The sequence below is a fragment of the Lactuca sativa genome, chromosome 1, assembly GCF_002870075.4.
Source record: "Lactuca sativa cultivar Salinas chromosome 1, Lsat_Salinas_v11, whole genome shotgun sequence".
NCBI classification, from domain to species: domain Eukaryota; kingdom Viridiplantae; phylum Streptophyta; class Magnoliopsida; order Asterales; family Asteraceae; genus Lactuca; species Lactuca sativa.
In genome coordinates, this window is record NC_056623.2 from 119211560 (window position 1) to 119231340 (window position 19781).

General features: G+C 41.7%; 1 protein-coding gene across 1 annotated transcript; it reads left to right on the forward strand.

The window, feature by feature from the left end:
- Nucleotides 1-13632: 13632 nt before the first annotated feature.
- LOC111898388 (probable serine/threonine protein kinase IREH1) lies at nt 13633-17211 on the forward strand. Its single transcript, XM_052766471.1, has 11 exons — nt 13633-13707; nt 13803-13985; nt 14080-14763; nt 14823-14995; nt 15095-15344; nt 15409-15501; nt 15574-15714; nt 16206-16248; nt 16746-16864; nt 17011-17097; nt 17161-17211. The coding sequence occupies exons 1-11, from the start codon at nt 13633-13635 to the stop codon at nt 17209-17211; spliced, it is 1899 nt and encodes a 632-aa protein (XP_052622431.1).
- The last annotated feature ends 2570 nt before the right edge of the window (nt 17212-19781 follow it).

A 19781-nucleotide genomic window follows, 5' to 3' on the forward strand; every position in this document is an offset into this window, starting at 1 on the left:
TCTAAGATTTCCAAGATCTTTGATCTCGAATTCCCTAGATAAGAAGTGTTTCAATCTTTCTATCTCTTCCACATAATCACCGGTCAGAATGATGTCATCCACATAAATAATTAGGATAGATATCCTTTTATCGGATGAAAATCTGACAAATAAAGTGTGATCAGCTTGACATTGAGTGTACCCATTTTGAATGATTGACTTGGTAAATCTTCCAAACCATGCTCGTGGGGATTGTTTAAGACCATATAGGGACTTCTTGAGTTTGCAAACCTTTTCTTTGTTCAAGGAGTTCTCGAAGCCCGGTGGAATATTCATATAAACTTCTTCTTCAAGGTCACCGTTCAAGAATGCGTTTTTTATGTCGAGTTGATGTAGGGCCCAATCTTTATTTGCAGCAAGGGATAGCAGTACACGAACAGTATTAAGCTTAGCAACAGGAGCAAACGTCTCTTGATAGTCAATCCAGTAGGATTGAGTGAAGCCTTTAGCAACAAGGCGAGCTTTAAATCTCTCAATGCTCCCATCAGCCTTGTGTTTAACAGAGAAAACCCACTTGCAACCAACTGTTTTCTTTCCAGGTGGTAAATTGGTAAGTGTCCATGTATTGTTTTTCACCAGAGCATTAATCTCATTTTGTACAGCTTCTTTCCATTGAGAATCAGCCAATGCCTCCTGAATTGTGTGAGGAATTTGTATGCTATCAACAGCAGAGACGAAGGCTTGATAGGATGGTGACAATGTTTTATAGGACACAAAGTTGCCAATTGGATGTTCTGTACATGCACGAACCCCTTTTCGCAAAGCAATAGGTATATCTAAATCATCGTTGTGATCAACATTATCATGTTTAGAATTACCTGATTGACCTGGTTCAGATTCGTGGTAGTCCTCAAGATGTGTTGTGTGCTCTATGTCTTTGCCTGGTTGCTTCCTTCGTGTATACACAAGAATTTCTTTTTCTTTTCCAGTTGGTTCTTGGCAAGGAGATGGAGCCATGAATGGAGGATGGGAAGAGTTTTCCATGGCTGGATTTGAAAAAAAAGGACTTTCATCGTGAACACCAGAGGGTTGAGTGTGGGAACTTTGATCGGTATCTGGAGATAAAGTATCGACACTAGGAATAGAGTCCCAAAGAGGAGATTCGTTTATATTCTCCCCCTGAAGCTCAGATTTGTAGTAAGAATGATTTTCAAAGAAGGTAACATCCATACAGTTGTATATTTTTCGTGTTGCTGGAGAATAACATTTGTAACCCTTTTGATGCGATGAATACCCAATAAAAATACGCTTAATAGATTTGGGATCTAACTTGCTACAACTCTCAGATTGATTGTGTACAAATGCAATGCAGCCAAAGACTTTAGGATCAAGAAGACTGATGAATTTTGTATGAGGAAATAACTTCAAGACAGAATGGCATGGAGTTTGCAAGTTAAGAACCCGTGAGGGCATTCGGTTTATAAGGTAGGTGGCTGTGAGAATAGCTTCACCTTAAAAGTCTTTAGGAACTTGTAACAGCCCGGAATCTCAGGTATTGTTAAATTATGTTTTTGGGGTATTTTAAGAGGGGACTCGGCGAGTTGGAGCCTAGACTCGCCGAGTAGGATCGCAGACTTGGTCGCGGTTTCGCGACTGGACTCGACAAGTCCAGATATGGACTCGGCGAGTCTACGCTGTTTAGCGAAAACCCTAACCGTTCAGGTTTGGGACGTATAAAGGAGTCTTATTGGCCGTCATTGTTCGTTTTAGCCTTCTGAGAAGAACCCTAAATCGATTGTGTGCACCTGGAGCAAGGATTATAGGCCATTGTTGATTATAGATGAGTTGTTGTGCAAGGAAGAGAAGGGATTGGCTAAAGGAACAGCAAGGGAGTCACATTCTGAGGATTGGGGACACAGAGAATACATCATCCAGGTAAGAATTCGAGTATACTCTGCTATGTTGATGTATTTATGGATTTAGGGTTTATGGAACCCTTTTGTGATTAGATTGAATGTTACCCTAGTCCCCTAATCGAGTGTAACCCTGTATTGAGACCTTTGGAGGTCCAGAATGTCCCATGTCTGTACATTTCGGGAATTGATGAAGGTTTTGGATTGGAATCCTTATGCCTTAGGTCAAAATGTAAATTATGAATCATAGGGTGTATCATGAGCACTGAAATGAGGACTTTACCTGATGGATCAGCCTAGGAAGGCCAGACTTAGAAATGGTCGGAGCAGTTCTGACCTAGGATACAATTTGAGCGGTTGCATGGCATGGACTCGCCGAGTTCGACGAACAGACTCGGCGAGTAGCTTGAAGATTTACTGGGACTCGTCGAGTTGTTCTTCAGACTCGGCGAGTTGAGTCAGGGTGGCCCCGCGATTCTTCCAGGAGTAACTCGTCGGGTCAAGGAGGATACTCGACGAGTAGAAAGGGAATCTCAGAGAATTGGAGGACGTCTAGACTCGCCGAGTCGCCTTGGCACTCGCCGAGTCCGGTCGAGTTGACCGTTGACCGTTGACCAGAGTTGACCTAAGTCTAACTTCTTAGGGATAGTCACACTTAGAAGATATAAGTGTTAATGAGGGATTTGTGATGTTATAGGGAGGTTGTAGCTCGACGGATTGTGCACGAGTGATTTCAGGATTTGCTAGCTTTCAGCATTCACGAGGTGAGTCTTCTCACTATACTGTACCCGGAAGGGTTTGACTGTGTGACCGGAAGGTCAGATATGATATGTGATATGTATGCTATATGTGGTAAGTTATTTGTTATATGTGCTATGTATGTTATGTGGGCCGGAAGGCAATATGTTATGGGCCGGAAGGCGATTATGTTATGGGTCGGAAGGCGTTGTGTTGAGGACCGGAAGGTCAGGGCCTGGAAAGGCGTATGTGCGTAAGTTGTATATTGGGGAGCTCACTAAGCATTATTGCTTACAGTTGTTATGTATGTGTTTCAGGTACTAGCGAGGACCGTGGGAAGGTGCCGGCATGATCGGTGCACACTGAAGGATGTTTTATGATCTTGGGATTTAGACAATTTGTACTTGACATGACACTTAAATTATTTATTCCTTGTTTTGAATGGAAATACTTTATTTTTAAAATGAAAAATTTGTTAGAAAATTTGCGTTGTTACAATTGGTATCAAAGCCTTGGTTTGAGGGATTCGGGTGCACCTTTAGGCGTAACTGAACTCAAACTGAGGATTTGAGGAAAACTTTTTAAATAAAGGCATAAACTCTTGTAAATGGTTTTGTGAAAGAAACAGTGTGTACGATCAGTCAGCGCCCGAACGGTAAAGATCCCCAAAATACCTTACAATATTATATGATATGAATTGTTATGCATGCTAGAGGACTAGGTATTCATAATAGGACTAGAGTGGTCTGAATTGTGATGCCTTAGTCTAGGGAAATTTGCCGAAATGAGATGCTTTGCTAGTGTGCGGGTAGATAGTGCATAACAGAAGTAGAGTACTCACTATCGGGGGTTTGGGGAGGAAGATTTGGGATGAATGCTGATGCGGTGTGGTCGGTAGTATTGGGCCCGTACTACCGAAGACACCGGGTCAGTGGGAGACCCAAGTAAGAATCCCTGGATGTCGGAGACTGAGTAGGGTTGCGTTATCGAGTGCGATTATACTCGATGGAGTCTCTGATAGTTTTATGTTGTATTTCAGAGACATCATGGTTAGACCATGCCACGGAGCGAGTTCGAGCGGTGTGAGTGACGAGGAGATTCGTCAGATGATTCACGAGGAGGTAGCTGCGGCGATCCGGGCCGAGATCCCGGAGATGTTTGGGTCTATTAAGACCACCGTGATGGAGACGTTTGAGGAGCGGTGCGCCGCATTGACTGAAGTTGCAGCCGCTGCAGCTACCGCAGCTGTGGCCGCTGCCAGGCCACAGGGGGGTGACTCGTTGCTGTTCCGAGAGTTCAGCAACACGAAGCCACCTGAGTTCGATGGGACGCAGGATCCGATTGCTGCGATGAGGTGGATCGCGGATATAGAGGGGTGCTTCCACACTTGTTCATGCCCGGAGCACCTGAGGGTACGGTTCGCTTTGAACCAGCTCCGTCTGGGAGCGAAGGATTGGTGGAAGTTCGTGACGGCAAACTTCACTCTGGCAGAGATTACAGCAGTGACATGGTAGGGGTTTACTGCTATGTTCAGGGACGAGTACGTTCCCCCGGTGGAGAGGGAGCAACTGGTTCAGGAGTTCTTAACCCTCAAGCAGGGTACTGATTCGGTTGCGGCGATCACGCGGAAGTTTCATGAGAGGGCGATGTTCTGCCCCGAACTGGTGTCCATAGAGCAGGCTCGGATGAGCCGGTACTTGGGTGTTCTGAGGAGGGATATCCGGGAGTTTGTGTCGAACTCCACCTATCATACTTTTACTGAGCTTCAGGCGAATGCCAGGAAGCGCGAGATCGAGTTGGAGACCCAGGCCAGGGAGGAGGCCGAGTCTCAGCAGGTGGACCGGCGGCCGGCTCAGTCTCAGCCGGTAGCCAAGCGGACCAAGTCCGCCGATTCGAGGACGGGAGGTTCGAAAGGCCGCACTTGCGGAAAGTGCGGCAAGGGTCACGATGGAGCGTGTCGAGCTGGTGCATGCTACAAGTGTGGCAAGGAGGGGCACATTGCTAGGGAGTGCCCCAAGGGGTTTATGGTTTGCTTTCATTGCAACCAGACCGTCCATCGGAAGGCCGAGTGCCCTCAGCTTCGTCAGGGATCTACACCTACTGCCAGGACTACTGAGACTCGACCGGTGAAGGTCGAGGCCCCGAGGGCTCGTGGGAGAGCCTTTCAGCTGACTGCGGAGGAGGTCCGCGCTGCGCCCGATGTTGTGGCAGGTATGCTGTAATTCATGTATTTATTTTAAAGTTGAGATGTTATGCTTATGTTATTATATGCGTAGGTACTTTCCTTGTGAACTCTGTGCCGGCTCTAGTGTTATTTGACTCGGGTGCGAGTAGGTCCTTTGTATCCTTAGCTTTTAGTCAGCATATCAACGTTAGTCGTGAGTCGTTGAGTCGGCCTCTGAGATTTCTATAGCTAATGAGAGAGTGATTTGTACCACGGAGGTTCTCCGGGGATGCGTGCTAGAGATTTTCGGGGTTGAATTCCCAATTGACCTGATTCCTATTGCGATGGGTGATGTCTGTGTCATCGTGGGCATGGACTGGTTGAGCCGATTCGGCGCTGTCATCGACTGTGAGCGTCAGCTGGTGACTATACGAGACCATAGTGGGGGAGTCCTTTCGGTGTACGGCGAGGGTACCCGTTCGGGATCAGCTTTTTGTTCGGCCGCTAGGGCGAGGCAGTGTCTACAGCAGGGCTGTAAGGGTTTTGTGGCGTATGTGATGGATATGCGGAAGGCTTCCGAGAGACCGAGATCAGTTGAGGAGGTCCCAGTGGTGCGTGAGTTTCCAGATGTTTTTCCCGAGGAACTGCCGGGAGTACCTCCTGTGAGGCAAGTGGAGTTTGGTATCGATCTGGTTCCGGGAGCCGCGCCTATTGCTAAGGTGCCTTATCGTCTTGCACCTCCAGAGATGCAAGAGTTGTCCTCGCAGCTTCAGGAGTTGCTGGGGAAGGGATTCATTCGGCCGAGCAGCTCGCCGTGGGGAGCGCCTATTCTGTTCGTCAAGAAGAAGGATGGTTCACACCGGATGTGCATTGATTACCGGGAGTTGAACAAGTTGACGGTCAAGAACCGTTACCCGTTACCAACAATCGATGATTTATTCGATCAGTTGCAGGGAGCATCTTGGTTCTCCAAGATCGATCTGAGGTCAGGGTACCATCAGGTGAGGGTGCGGGATGAGGACGTCCAGAAGACAGCGTTTAGGACGCGATATGGGCATTATGAGTTTGTGGTGATGCCTTTCGGGCTCACCAATGCCCCGGCTGTGTTCATGGATCTCATGAATAGGGTATGCAGACCGATGTTGGATCGGTCAGTGATTGTATTTATCGACGACATTCTGGTGTATTCGAGATCTAAAGAGCAACATGAGGAGCATTTGAGGGAGGTCCTTGAGGTATTGAGGTCGGAGAAGCTTTATACAAAGTTCTCCAAATGTGACTTCTGGTTGCGGGAGGTCCAATTCCTAGGGCACGTTGTTAATCAGGAAGGAATATTGGTCGATCCGGCCAAGGTTGAGGCGGTGATGAGTTGGGAGGTGCCGAAGTCACCCTCCGAGATCAGGAGTTTCCTGGGGTTAGCAGGGTATTATCTGAGATTCATTAAGGATTTCTCCAAGATCGCAGTGCCGCTCACCAGATTGACCCGGAAGGGCGTTGCATTCTCATGGGGACCCGAGCAGTAGACCTCCTTTGAGACACTTCGTCAGAGGTTGTGCGAAGCCCCAGTGTTAGCTCTCCCGGAAGGGATGGAGGATTTTGTAGTATATTGCGATGCATCGATCTCGGGGCTGGGTGCAGTGCTGATGCAGAGGGGACATGTGATAGCTTATGCATCGAGGCAGCTGAAGCCTCATGAGACGAGATATCCCACGCACGATTTAGAGTTGGGGGCAGTAGTATTCGCCCTCAAGATTTGGCGTCACTACCTGTATGGGATTCGATGTACGATATACACGGACCATAAGAGCTTGAAGTATTTGATGGGTCAGCCCAACCTAAATATGCGTCAGAGGAGGTGGCTGGATGTGGTCAAGGATTATGATTGTGAGATCCTATACCACCCAGGCAAGGCTAATGTGGTAGCCGATGCATTGAGCCGCAAGGCGGAAAGCACTCCATTGCGAGAGGTATGTTTGAGATTGACTGTGATGGCTCCAGTGTTGGATGCTATTCGTGGGGCACAGGCCGAGGCTGTGCGACCAGAAATGCAGAAGAAAGAGCGGGTCGTTGGGTTGATTTCAGAGTTTGTTAAGGATGGACGAGGGCTTCTGACGTTTCAGGGTCGGATTTGGGTACCATTCGTGGGCGGTACACGTATTACTTTGATGGAAGAGGCTCATAGATCGAAATTCTCGATCCATCCCGGTGCTACGAAGATGTATTTGGATTTGAGGAAGGAGTATTGGTGGCCCTGTATGAAGAGGGACGTCGCATGGTTCGTTGAGAGGTGCTTGACCTGCCGTAGGGTTAAGGCCGAGCACCAGAGGCCGCATGGCAAGTTGCAGCCATTGGAGATTCCCGAGTGGAAGTGGGAACAAATCACGATGGATTTCATCACCAAATTGCCAAGGACTGCCAGGGGAGTCGATGCAATTTGGGTGATTGTGGATAGGTTGACGAAGAGCGCACATTTCCTTGCCATCAGCGAGAGTTCTTCAGCGGAAAAGTTGGCGGAGATATATGTGAGAGAAGTGGTATCTCGGCATGGGGTGCCGATCTCGATTGTTTCAGCCGTGATGTACGCTTCACTTCCAGGTTCTGGAAGAAATTCCATGAGGAGCTGGGGACTAAATTGCATTTTAGTACCGCATATCATCCCCAGACAGACGGCCAGAGCGAGCGGACGATTCAGACGCTGGAGGACATGCTTCGAGCATGTGTGTTAGACTTCGGGGGTAGCTGGGATGCGTATTTACCATTGGCAGAGTTTTCCTAAAACAACAACCATCATTCGAGCATTCGTATGCCACCTTTTGAGCTGTTGTATGGTAGGAGGTGTCGGACCCCCATTTGCTGGGGAGAGGTGGGACAGAGAGTGATGGGCAGCACAGAGATCGTACTTCAGACGACAGAGCAGATTCAGCAAGTTAGACAGAGGTTATTGACCGCCCAGAGCCGACAGAAGAGTTATGCAGACAGGCGCCAATCCGAGCTTGAGTTTCAAGTCGGCGACTTCGTTCTCCTGAAGGTCTCTCCTTGGAAAGGAGTGATTCGATTCAGAAAGAGGGGCAAGTTGGGGCCCCGGTATATTTGGCCATTTCGTGTGATTGCAAGGATAGGTCGGGTGACCTATCGGTTGGAGTTGCCAGCGGAGTTGGGACAGATCCACGACACTTTTCATGTGTCGCAATTGAGGAAATGCATAGCCGATGAGTCGGCAGTGGTTCCATTAGAGGATATTCAGGTGGATGCGAGCCTGAATTATGCTGAGAGACCAGTGGCCATCAGGGATCGGAAGATCAAGGTTCTGAGGAACAAGGAGGTACCTCTGGTGTTGGTTCAGTGGCAACACCGGAAGGGATCGGAAATGACTTGGGAGCCGGAACGTGAGATGCGGGAGCAGCATCCAGAGCTATTTTCAGAGTGAGACTTCGAGGGCGAAGTCCAATCCTAGTGGGGGAGAGTTGTAACAGCCCGGAATCTCAGGTATTGTTAAATTATGTTTTTGGGTATTTTAAGAGGGGACTCGGCGAGTTGGAGCCTAGACTCGCCGAGTAGGATCGCAGACTTGGTCGCGGGTTCGCGACTGGACTCGACGAGTCCAGATATGGACTCGGCGAGTCTACGCTGTTTAGCGAAAACCCTAACCGTTCAGGTTTGGGACGTATAAAGGAGTCTTATTGGCCGTCATTGTTCGTTTTAGCCTTCTGAGAAGAACCCTAAATCGATTGTGTGCACCTGGAGCAAGGATTATAGGCCATTGTTGATTATAGAAGAGTTGTTGTGCAAGGAAGAGAAGGGATTGGCTAAAGGAACAGCAAGGGAGTCACATTCTGAGGATTGGGGACACAGAGAATACATCATCCAGGTAAGAATTCGAGTATACTCTGCTATGTTGATGTATTTATGGATTTAGGGTTTATGGAACCCTTTTGTGATTAGATTGAATGTTACCCTAGTCCCCTAATCGAGTGTAACCCTGTATTGAGACCTTTGGAGGTCCAGAATGTCCCATGTCTGTGCATTTCGGGAATTGATGAAGGTTTTGGATTGGAATCCTTATGCCTTAGGTCAAAATGTAAATTATGAATCATAGGGTGTATCATGAGCACTGAAATGAGGACTTTACCTGATGGATCAGCCTAGGAAGGCCAGACTTAGAAATGGTCGGAGCAGTTCTGACATAGGATGCAGTTTGAGCGGTTGCATGGCATGGACTCGCCGAGTTCGACGAACAGACTCGGCGAGTAGCTTGAAGATTTACTGGGACTCGTCGAGTTGTTCTTCAGACTCAGCGAGTTGAGTCGGGGTGGCCCCGCGATTCTTCCAGGAGTAACTCGTCGGGTCAAGGAGGATACTCGACGAGTAGAAAGGGAATCTCAGAGAATTGGAGGACGTCTAGACTCGCCGAGTCGCCTTGGCACTCGCCGAGTCCGGTCGAGTTGACCGTTGACCGTTGACCAGAGTTGACCTAAGTCTGACTTCTTAGGGATAGTCACACTTAGAAGATATAAGTGTTAATGAGGGATTTGTGATGTTATAGGGAGGTTGTAGCTCGACGGATTGTGCACGAGTGATTTCAGGATTTGCTAGCTTTCAGCATTCACGAGGTGAGTCTTCTCACTATACTGTACCCGGAAGGGTTTGATTGTGTGACCGGAAGGTCAGATATGATATGTGATATGTATGCTATATGTGGTAAGTTATTTGTTATATGTGCTATGTATGTTATGTGGGCCGGAAGGCAATATGTTATGGGCCGGAAGGCGATTATGTTATGGGCCGGAAGGCGTTGTGTTGAGGACCGGAAGGTCAGGGCCTGGAAAAGCGTATGTGCGTAAGTTGTATATTGGGGAGCTCACTAAGCATTATTGCTTACAGTTGTTATGTATGTGTTTCAGGTACTAACGAGGACCGTGGGAAGGCGCCGGCGTGATCGGTACACACTGAAGGATGTTTTATGATCTTTGGATTTAGACAATTTGTACTTGACATGACACTTAAATTATTTATGCCTTGTTTTGAATGGAAATACTTTATTTTTAAAATGAAAAATTTGTTTGAAAATTTGCGTTGTTACAGAACTTGAGTAGAAAACATGAGAGATCGAGCAACTTCAAGGAGATGCCGATTTTTTCTTTCAGCAATTCCATTTTGCTGAGGGGTGTCTACACAGGAGCTTAAGTGTAGGATGCCGTGTTGAGTGAGATAAGGGCTAAGAATAGAGTTGAAGAATTCTTTGTTGTTATCCGTCTTAAGGATTTGAATCTTGGTGTGAAATTGAGTTTGAATCATAGAATGAAAGTTTTTAAAAATTTCACCCACTTCTAATTTGGAATTCATGAGATACACCCAGGTTAACCTAGTGTGATCGTCAATAAAAGAGACAAACCATTTTTGTCCGGTTATAGTCTTAACTCGCGAGGGACCCCACACGTCGCTATGAGTTAATAAAAATGGTTTGGAAGGTGTGTAGGGTATACTATGATAAGTGTTTCGAGTATGTTTTGCGAGTTGGCAAATTTCACAGCAAAGAGAGTCGGGACTTTTATTAATAAACAATGAGGGAAACATTTTTGACAAATACCAAAAATTCGGATGACCGAGACGATAGTGCCACACCATGATATCACTATCTTTATTGGAACGAGACTGGTTATTTAAAGAGAACAAGCTAAATTGTTGAGATGTCCCGACAGAAAGAGCGTCATCTTGTAAGACATAGAGCCCATAACACGTCTTAGCACTGCCAATCATCTTCCCCGAAACCAGGTCCTGAAACACACAAATATCTGGGTAAAACTTAGCCACACAATTGAGTTCACGTGTAATTTTACGAATAGATAGTAAATTATATTCCAATTTGGGTACATAAAGAACAGATTTGAGGGTTAGATTTGGGTTTATTTTGACTGAACCCACACCCGCAACTTTGGAGGATGTTCCATCTGCAATTTTTACTGTGTGATATTTTGAACTTGCATGAAACTCAGAAACAATGCTCAGATTTCCTGTCATATGATCTGATGCTCCAGAATCAAGAATCCAAGGGTTAATATGCTTTTTAATGACCATAAGGGCTAGTGAATGGTTACCTTTAGTGGTCAACAACCCTATACCGGGAGTGGTGTTTGGTTGAATGGACTAACTTAAAATTTTCTAAAGTGCCTCCAATTGTTCTTTGGTGAAAGGAGATGAGTTTGATGTGTCCCCTTTTCCTTCAACAACACTTGAAGGAGTAATGGCCACATTTCCATGAGTTTCTTTGTCTTTCCATGATTTTGGTTTCCAATCAGCAGGTTTTCCATGAAGTTTCCAACATGTTTCTCGATAATGTCCAGATTTACGACAATGTTCACACCATGGTCGTCCCTTCTGTTGTCCCCGGGTAGCAAGAGCAGATGAATCTTGAGTTGATGGATTAGGGGAAGCACCAAGCATGACCTTTTTCCTACTCTCTTCCTGTCGAACCTCTGAGAATGCTTCCTTAACATGAGGAAGAGGCTTGATACTCATGATCCTACTCCTGACTGCATCAAGTTCTTTATTGAGTCCATGATGAAACTTGAAAGTTCTCCTTTTCTCAACGATATTCCGGTATAGAGTAGTGTCATCAGTACACTTCCAGGAATAGGTTTCAAATAGATCTAGCTGCTGCCAATACCGAGTAAGAGTGTTAAAGTATTGTGTGACAGAGGTGTCGTCTTGGCGGAGGTCATAGAGGGCGGCTTCAATTTCGAAAAGTTTTGATGTATTTTCAGAACTGGAGTAGGATTCTTTGACAGCATCCCAAAGTTCTTTTGCAGTCGGATATAGAAGAAAGTTTTCTCCTATATCATTATTCATAGAATTAATCAGCCATGACTTAATCATGTGATTATCAGCCTTCCATGTTTTGTACTTTGGATCATCTGATTTTGGAGTCTCAATCTCTCCAGTAAGATATTCCTCCTTTCCTTTTCCACCAATATACATCATCACAGATTGTGACCATTGAAGAAAGTTATGGCCATTAAACTTGTGACTGGTAACAAGAGATACGGCTTCATTATCATGAGAGGATGAACCAGAGATGTTGAGGTTATTGATGGTAGAAGGATGTGAAGAAGCATCTGATGTGAGACTGCTTTTTTCATGAGCCATGAGTTCTGTTGAAGAAAGAGAAGGCTAGAACAAAGATTGTTGGAAGAGATGAAGGTGAAAAAGAGGCTTCTAATGCTCTGATACCATGAAGCTTTTGGAATGAATTGATTTTATTTTTCAATAGAAGAAAAATGCCTATTTATAGGCTGATTACAGAGGATATCCTAGCTGTACAATCAATGTTAATTCCTGTAAATCAGGGATTCTACCTAAAATTCAGGGATTTACAATAACTAAGATTATTCAGTAATTAGTACACATAAATCTACAATAGATTTTATTATCAGTCTAGTAATGGAGATATTATTTATACTCAATAACTAAATAATAATATGTTTTAAAATTTTAGGAAGAGCAAAAAGAAGCTTGAAGAACTGTTACATCAATGGTTAGAATGGCATACTCTAGAATGCTCTTTATCTGAGGCAAAATTTATTTTTCCAACAACAATTAAGTTTAAGAAATTCTCACAGTTATTTCAGAATGAATCAACTTGTTGAATCTTTTTAGGGTTCTAATGAAGATCTTTTTCGATAATAGTTGTTTTGTGTTTTGTGAGCAGTTAACAGATTTTGGGCTGTCAAAGGTGGGTCTAATTAACAGTACAGACGATTTATCTGGTCCAGCAGTGAGTGGCACATCACTATTGGGTGATAATGGGACTCAGTCATCACTCTCATCTCCATCTTTGTCTGCCACTGGGACTCAGCAAGAAAGACGCAAAAACCGCTCTTCTATTGGACAACTGCAGACTATTTGGCACCCAAGATTCTTCTGGGAAATGTACATGGTTTGTTCACAACTAACTTGATATAATAATGACATGAATTGCTTATAAAATCTCATGCATTAGAATGTTTTATTCAAATATCTTTCACGTACATCAATGGATTGGTGGTCTGTTGGTGTAATACTATTTGAGCTGATTGTTGGCATTCCTCCTTTCAATGCAGAGCACCCTAAGGTGGGGTTGGGGTTGCGGTTCTAGTTTCACTTCTTTGTTAGTTGCTGTAATCTTACCTTTTCTTCACTGTTTTTTCAGATGATATTTGACAACATTCTCAAGCGTAACATACCCTGGCCTGCAGTGCCTGATGAAATGAGCCCTGATGCCCAGGATCTCATTGATCAATAAGAGAAACTTTTTAATTATCAACTTTAAAATTTAAATACACTTTTTTCAGTTCAATCATTGTGCAGATTACTGACAGAAAATCCCAACCAGAGACTTGGAGCTAGGGGAGCAACCGACGTCTGCTTTCTTCTTTTTCTTTATCAACATTAATCATTATGAACATGAAGATGAATAATTTGATAAATGTAGGTGAAACAACATCCATATTTTAGGGATATTAACCGGGATACCCTTGCCAGGCAAAAGGTGCATGAAATACATTAACTATTAAACTTAGCTTGATCTGATCATTTAAAAAAAAGTAGAAAATAGAAACAAAGTTAGTTATTTCATATTTTATACGGATATGTATTATTTGTTAAGGCAGCACAACTTGTAATATTTCTGGTACATCTGATGGCCTGTGGACATTCTAGCTGTTAGAGATACTTGGTTTAAAGCATATGATAATTTTATATGTTTGTAGTTTATTGAGCATTTGTTGAAATGCTGATACGTCTAGCTTTCTAATACTTACTAGAAGACGATCATTCAATAAATTATTGTTTGACTCAGTTAAGATGATTGGGCGTCTGAAGTCAAGGGGATACTCTGGAGGGTTGAGGAGCTCAGAGATTTGTACACCAGAGATGAAGGTAATAATGTTACTTAATTTAACATTATCTTAGTTAGTTAGTTAGTTGTTTATGTGTAAGGGTAACTGAAACATTATATTTTTCTGTGTTTGTAGACATCATATGATTGTGAGAACCCTAAGGAATCTGAATCACCCCGGTTTCAAGCTATACTCTGGGTAACAAGTGCTCCTAGAAAAAGATATCCCACTGACATCAAAAGTTTTTCCCATGAATTAAACTCAAAAGGCGTACGACCATTCCCACTTTGGAAGCCTCGAGGTTTAAATAACGTAGAGGTAGGCAGGCATTTATTTATGTATCTTGTATTGTATATTTGTATTAAAATAAATAGCTGATTCATTTAAATTTAATTTATGTGAGCGGGTGCAGGAGGTTTTGTCAATGATACGGGGTAAGTTTGACAAAGCAAAGGAAGAAGTGGATGTTGATCTTCATATATTTGTTGGGGATTTACTTGGCATTCTAGAAAAGAATGCAGAGAGTCAACCGCAATGGCAGGAAACTCTAGAGGACTTACTTGTGTTGGCTCAGAGGTGTTCCATGACATCTCCTGGAGAGTTTTGGTTGCAGTGTGAGGGGATTGTTCAAGAACTGGACGATAGGCACCAAGAGCTCCCCATGGGTATCTTGAAACAGCTTGACACCCGAATGCTCTTCATACTCAGAAGATGTACAAGGCTCCTACAGTTCCATAAAGAAAGCAGATTGGTTGAAGATGAACTTGTTCTTCAACTCCGTCAATCCCTTCATTCAGCAGATAAACGAATTCCTCCAAGACCCTTAAAACCACCATCATCATCATCATCATCAAGAAAATCTTTCAATCAGGAACAACACGAGATGCTGGAACCCAAGAAAGAAAAACCCATACTTAAAGCTCACCCCTCCATGTCATGTAGGACCCGCTTTGGTCCTAAATCTGACCAAGGAATGACCACATCATCTGCTGGCAGCATGAATCCTAGGTCGCCATTGATGACACCAAAAACTAGCCAGATAGACTTGTTATTGGCAGGGAAGGGTGCCTATTCTGAACATGATGACCTTCCACAGGTAGGTAATAGGTTCTTATTTGTTATGAGATATAGGTACTATTATTGAAATATTTGTAGATGAATGAGCTTGCTGATATTTCTCGATGTGCTAGCAATACGCCATTGGATGATGACCGGTCTTTGTCGTATCTGCTGACGTGTCTTGATGACTTAAGAGTCGTGATCGACCGGAGAAAGGTTGATGCCCTGACCGTCGAGACATTTGGAGCAGGCATACAGAAGCTTATACGGTGATAACATTTTTATAATAAACATTTTTTTATGAGGTGTGTGTTTGTTAAATCATAAATCATAAATCATAAATGTTAATTATTAGTTGTTACAAGCAGGGAGAAGTATTGGCAGATGTGTGAGATGGTTGATGATGAAAAAGTTGACATCGCAAGCACGGTTATCGATGAAGATGTTCCATTGGAGGACGATGTGGTACGGAGCTTCAGAACCAGCCCTATGCATTCTAGAAATAAGGACCGCTCTTCCATTGATGACTTTGAGATTATAAAACCGATTAGTCGTGGAGCATTTGGGGGCGTCTTTTTAGCCAAAAAGAGAACCACAGGAGATCCTTTCGCTATAAAGGTACCTCACCCTTTCATTCTTCATTTGTTTATTATATATTTATATTTATGGATTTTTGTGGCAGGTTCTTAAGAAAGCTGACATGATCCGGAAGAATGCGGTCGAGAGTATATTGGCAGAGCATGATATTTTCATATCAATTCTCAATCCTTTTGTGGTAATAATATATAATTTTTTTGGTCTTTCTTTAGAAAATATAATCAAATATGAAATACTTAAATTGTGACAGGTCCGTTTCTTTTATTCTTTTACTTGTCGCGAAAATTTGTACCTTGTCATGGAATACTTGAATGGCGGTGATTTATATTCGTTAGTGAGAAACTTAGGCTACTTGGATGAAGATGTTGCTCGTATATACATTGCAGAAGTGGTATGTTTTTATTTTCATTTCATTTCTTATCAAGACATCGTACCCTGAAAAATCCATCCAATGCCAATTATATGATATAAACTGGCTAAAAGAAAGTAAAATTATAGGTTTATAGTTCAACAAGTACCAAATTCAATTTCTGCTCACCAAATCCTTAACCCTAACACCCTATATATACTATTATTCTAACTTGCTAACCAAAAAACTTAGTCAATAGGTTGTTACGAAAGAATAAAAATAACATTAAGCCCCCTACAATGCAAAATGTTATTCTAACAACCTTTGAGTGCTTTAAATAATAAACCTCTCCCATAATGCAAATTTGTATAATTACTTCCAATTTTTTTCTTTTGTGGGGGATATTGCTATAAATGTAATTGGGTAGAATAGATTTTTGAAAGTAGGATGCAATAAATTATAATAGACAGACAAATGAATGGAAGTTTGTTGAATTTAAATTAGTTTGAGTTTTGATATATTGTGCACTGCAGGTTCTTGCTTTGGAGTATCTACATTCTCTGCGTGTGGTTCACCGTGAGACAACCTGACCCTTCAACTCCCAACTTAAAGGTTCGTTGTTTTTTTTTCTTATTCATAGTATAATTAATTGTAACTTTTAGTGATCATTATTGATTTTTTTTATTATTATATTAATTATTTAGATTGATCTACTAGCTGAGATTAGTCGTCACCTTGCATTCTGTCGGAATTTCATCCATCTCTTAAAACTATGCGAATGAAAAATGATGTGGACGAGTATCTAAAGGTACTTTAAAACTAAAACAAACTATTAACAATTCTGATTCATTTCAGACTCTTAATTAATTTATAATTTTGTTTTGTTATACTTATACAGACAAGGCCACAAGGGACTTCTTTTATGTCTGAACTAAAGCAGAAACTTCTTATTTCACCAAATGAGGTAGCAAGGGCATGAACACGATACAATGTGCCATTAATGAATTCCCTTGTTCTTTATGTTGGAATGCAGGTATTTTTTTTTGGTTAATATAAATTTTTTTGGTATGCAGTTCCTGTCATAGTTGCTTCAACTGCTCCTTTTGACAAACAACCAGAAGTTGATGTTAGTGATGACGAGTTTCTACAATTTGACACAACTGCAATTCCTGTCATAGTTACTTTAAACAAGGTGTCCCTTAATAGCAATGTAGTATTAGGTTATATATAGTTATGGAAAACCTCTTAATAACATTGTACGATCGGATCCCCTTTACACTTTGTTACTTCTTATTTATGATTATATTGGATTTAAAATTAGTTTTCATGCTTTATCAGGGTGCTGCAAATATAAAAGTGGCAGGAACAGATATGAACAACAAGAGCAGCCGGTCACATAGTGTTTTCACCCGTTGGTTCTCAAATGTAATTTGGTAGCTTAAACCATTGAGCTAATGATGATCCGATCCTTTGTTTATTTGTTTTCAGAGGTCAAGTATTGCTATCAAGCAATTAAAATTTCATTCACCAATGGCGTAATTAAGGTATCAATATCATCACTCTTACTTATTTGTCTATATCATTTTCATGAAAATGTTTATGTTGCATATTATATATTCATATGCCCAGTTGTGCTTTCTATATAGCAAATGTTAACCTTGGTCTTTGAGTTTTTTGTTCATAAATTACAAACACCAATTTCATTCAAACAACAGAAGATCTAGAGTTTAATGGGGTGATTGAAGGTGATGGATGTAAACTTGATTCTGGAAATCTCAGTCTACCAACATTAGAATTTAATTGGGTGATTGAAGGTGATTTTGGTTCTTGAAACGAGACTCAAGATATCATATTTTGGCATGGCTAGAAGCTTTGGAGGAAACGGGACTCAAGCAAAATTAAACACACAGAGAGTTATTGGCACATAGTAAGCTAGATGATGCAATTGTATATAAATGAGTTCATTTTTTTTATAACATTTATTCACTTTTGGAATAATTATTTGTATTTGACATATGTCACAACCCGGAATTTTCATTCGATCAAACCCTAGAAGTCAATCACTTCTTATTATAAGTTAATGTCATTATTGCTGATTTTAACAAAATTAGAGTTCGTTTGATTATTTTAATATTATTCTTTAAACGAACGGGTGTAAGAAAGTGTCGTCTCGGGTTTTGAAATTTAAAAACCGCAAACACCTCGCGTCTTAGAAGTTCCCGACCAAACTATTTCGTTTGGGTCGAAAAATCATCCCAAAATCCGTAAACTCATGCTTATCCATGAGTTTACTCCCTAAGTCTAGTCAATATGAGTTTACTCCCCATTTATCCAAAACAGTAAACTCCAAAAGAGTAAACTCAAGAAAACCTCTCAAGTAGCAAACTAAAAACAATTCAAGATCTTCCAACTAGTAAGTGTTCTAACCATTTCAAGTTGGTTTAATACTTAAGCTTGTGTTTGTGCATCTATTCATCCATTCATTTATGTGTTTTGATTAGATTTCCAAAAACACTAAGAACACACACTAAGTGTTCTTGGACTTTTAGCTAAATCCAAGTACTTCCATCGTTGAGTCTTCTTAAGCTTGTATTACATATTAACATCAAAGAAAAGTCCCAAGAACACCAAGATCAAGGTGTTCACGGTTTTGGGAGGCTCCCAAAACCGTAAACACCATTTATGGTGCAAAGTGGTGCCTTAAGGTGCCTAGATGCTTCACCATGCCTTAGGGACTTGTCTAGCTTCATCCTTGATGAGTTTATCACACAAAAAGCACCAAATACTTCCATTTTTATGTGTTTACGGTTTGGGGATCTCCCAAAATAGTAAACACCCCAAAAAGTGCATAAAAGTCCCATAAAAGTCCAATGGTTATTCCTTATGTCTAAATCTAACCTAGACTATAGCCATGATTGAGCTAAGGACTTGGAAACCCCCAAATACCAAACTTATGGGTTTAATGTAGTAAACTCATGAGTTTAAGGTAGTAAACCCAAAGAGAAATGACCATGAGGCCGTAAACTCCTCAAAGGAGTGTAATGATGCCCTAATCTCCTCCAAAGGCCAAACCACCAAGTAGAAATGCTTCAAAGGACTTGCAAAACCTCAAACCAACTTATGGTAAAAAAAAAAGAGGAGTTTACGAATGTAAACCCTTGAGTTTACGACCGTAAAATCATTAGGTCAAAGTCATGAAAATCGTAAACTCCAAGGGAGTTTACCCTTGAACCCTAAACACTATAGCATGGTCCTTTAGCACTTAGATGCAATCCTTATGACTTGTAGCACCTAAATAAGGTGTTTTACATGCCTTAGGACGTCTTAACTTTGTCAATTAGTGGTTTAAAGTCTAATTGGATACATATATGTGTGATTATATGTTAACTAGGATCATTGAGTGTGAACAAGTGTTCACTTGTCACCTAGCTACCCTACATCATTCAGTACATCCAAACCACCATCTTCAGGTGAGTTCATACCCTTTAATCAATGTTTGCAATGATTTTAGATGCTTTAATGGGGGGGGGGAGAATACAGGTAGAAAACAACATGTTATTAAATCAATCATTTGTATTTATAACTGTGTTTTCATTCAGCAGATTTCACATACTACAAAATGTGATGCATGAAATGGTTTTATATTTTAAAAATACCTTGATAGAAAAAGTATTACGTTTGAAATGTTTATTAAAATGACATCAATTCATTGTTAATTATTGTTCAAAACTCTTAGATGTCTTACAAAACCATTTTTACCTTCTTGAACAAAAGTATATACATACACTTATGTTCTTTTATATGTATTGATGTTATAGTTTTCATCCTTCATTTAGTTTCCCACACTCTTGTGTAGAAAGGGTGTATAAACATGTTTGGACAATCAATTACCTTCCAGTTAACTATTATAGGGATAGTTAGGAGATACATAACATTATTCCTATTACAAGGAATTACATCAGAGTCAGTTCATTCATGAGTCTACATGATACATTACATGAGTACCTTACATGAATACATTACATGAGTACCTTACATGAATACATTACATGAGTACCTTACCTGAATACATTACATGAGTACCTTACAGGAATACATTACATGAGTAC

Coding starts and splice junctions, on each gene's coding strand:
- LOC111898388 (XM_052766471.1), top strand. CDS start 13,633: ATGATTGGGCGTCTGAAGTCAAGGGGATACTCTGGAGGGTTGAGGAGC. Junction 13,708..13,802: donor TTTGTACACCAGAGATGAAG/GTAATAATGTTA, acceptor CTGTGTTTGTAG/ACATCATATGATTGTGAGAA. Junction 16,865..17,010: donor TCATAGTTACTTTAAACAAG/GTGTCCCTTAAT, acceptor ATGCTTTATCAG/GGTGCTGCAAATATAAAAGT.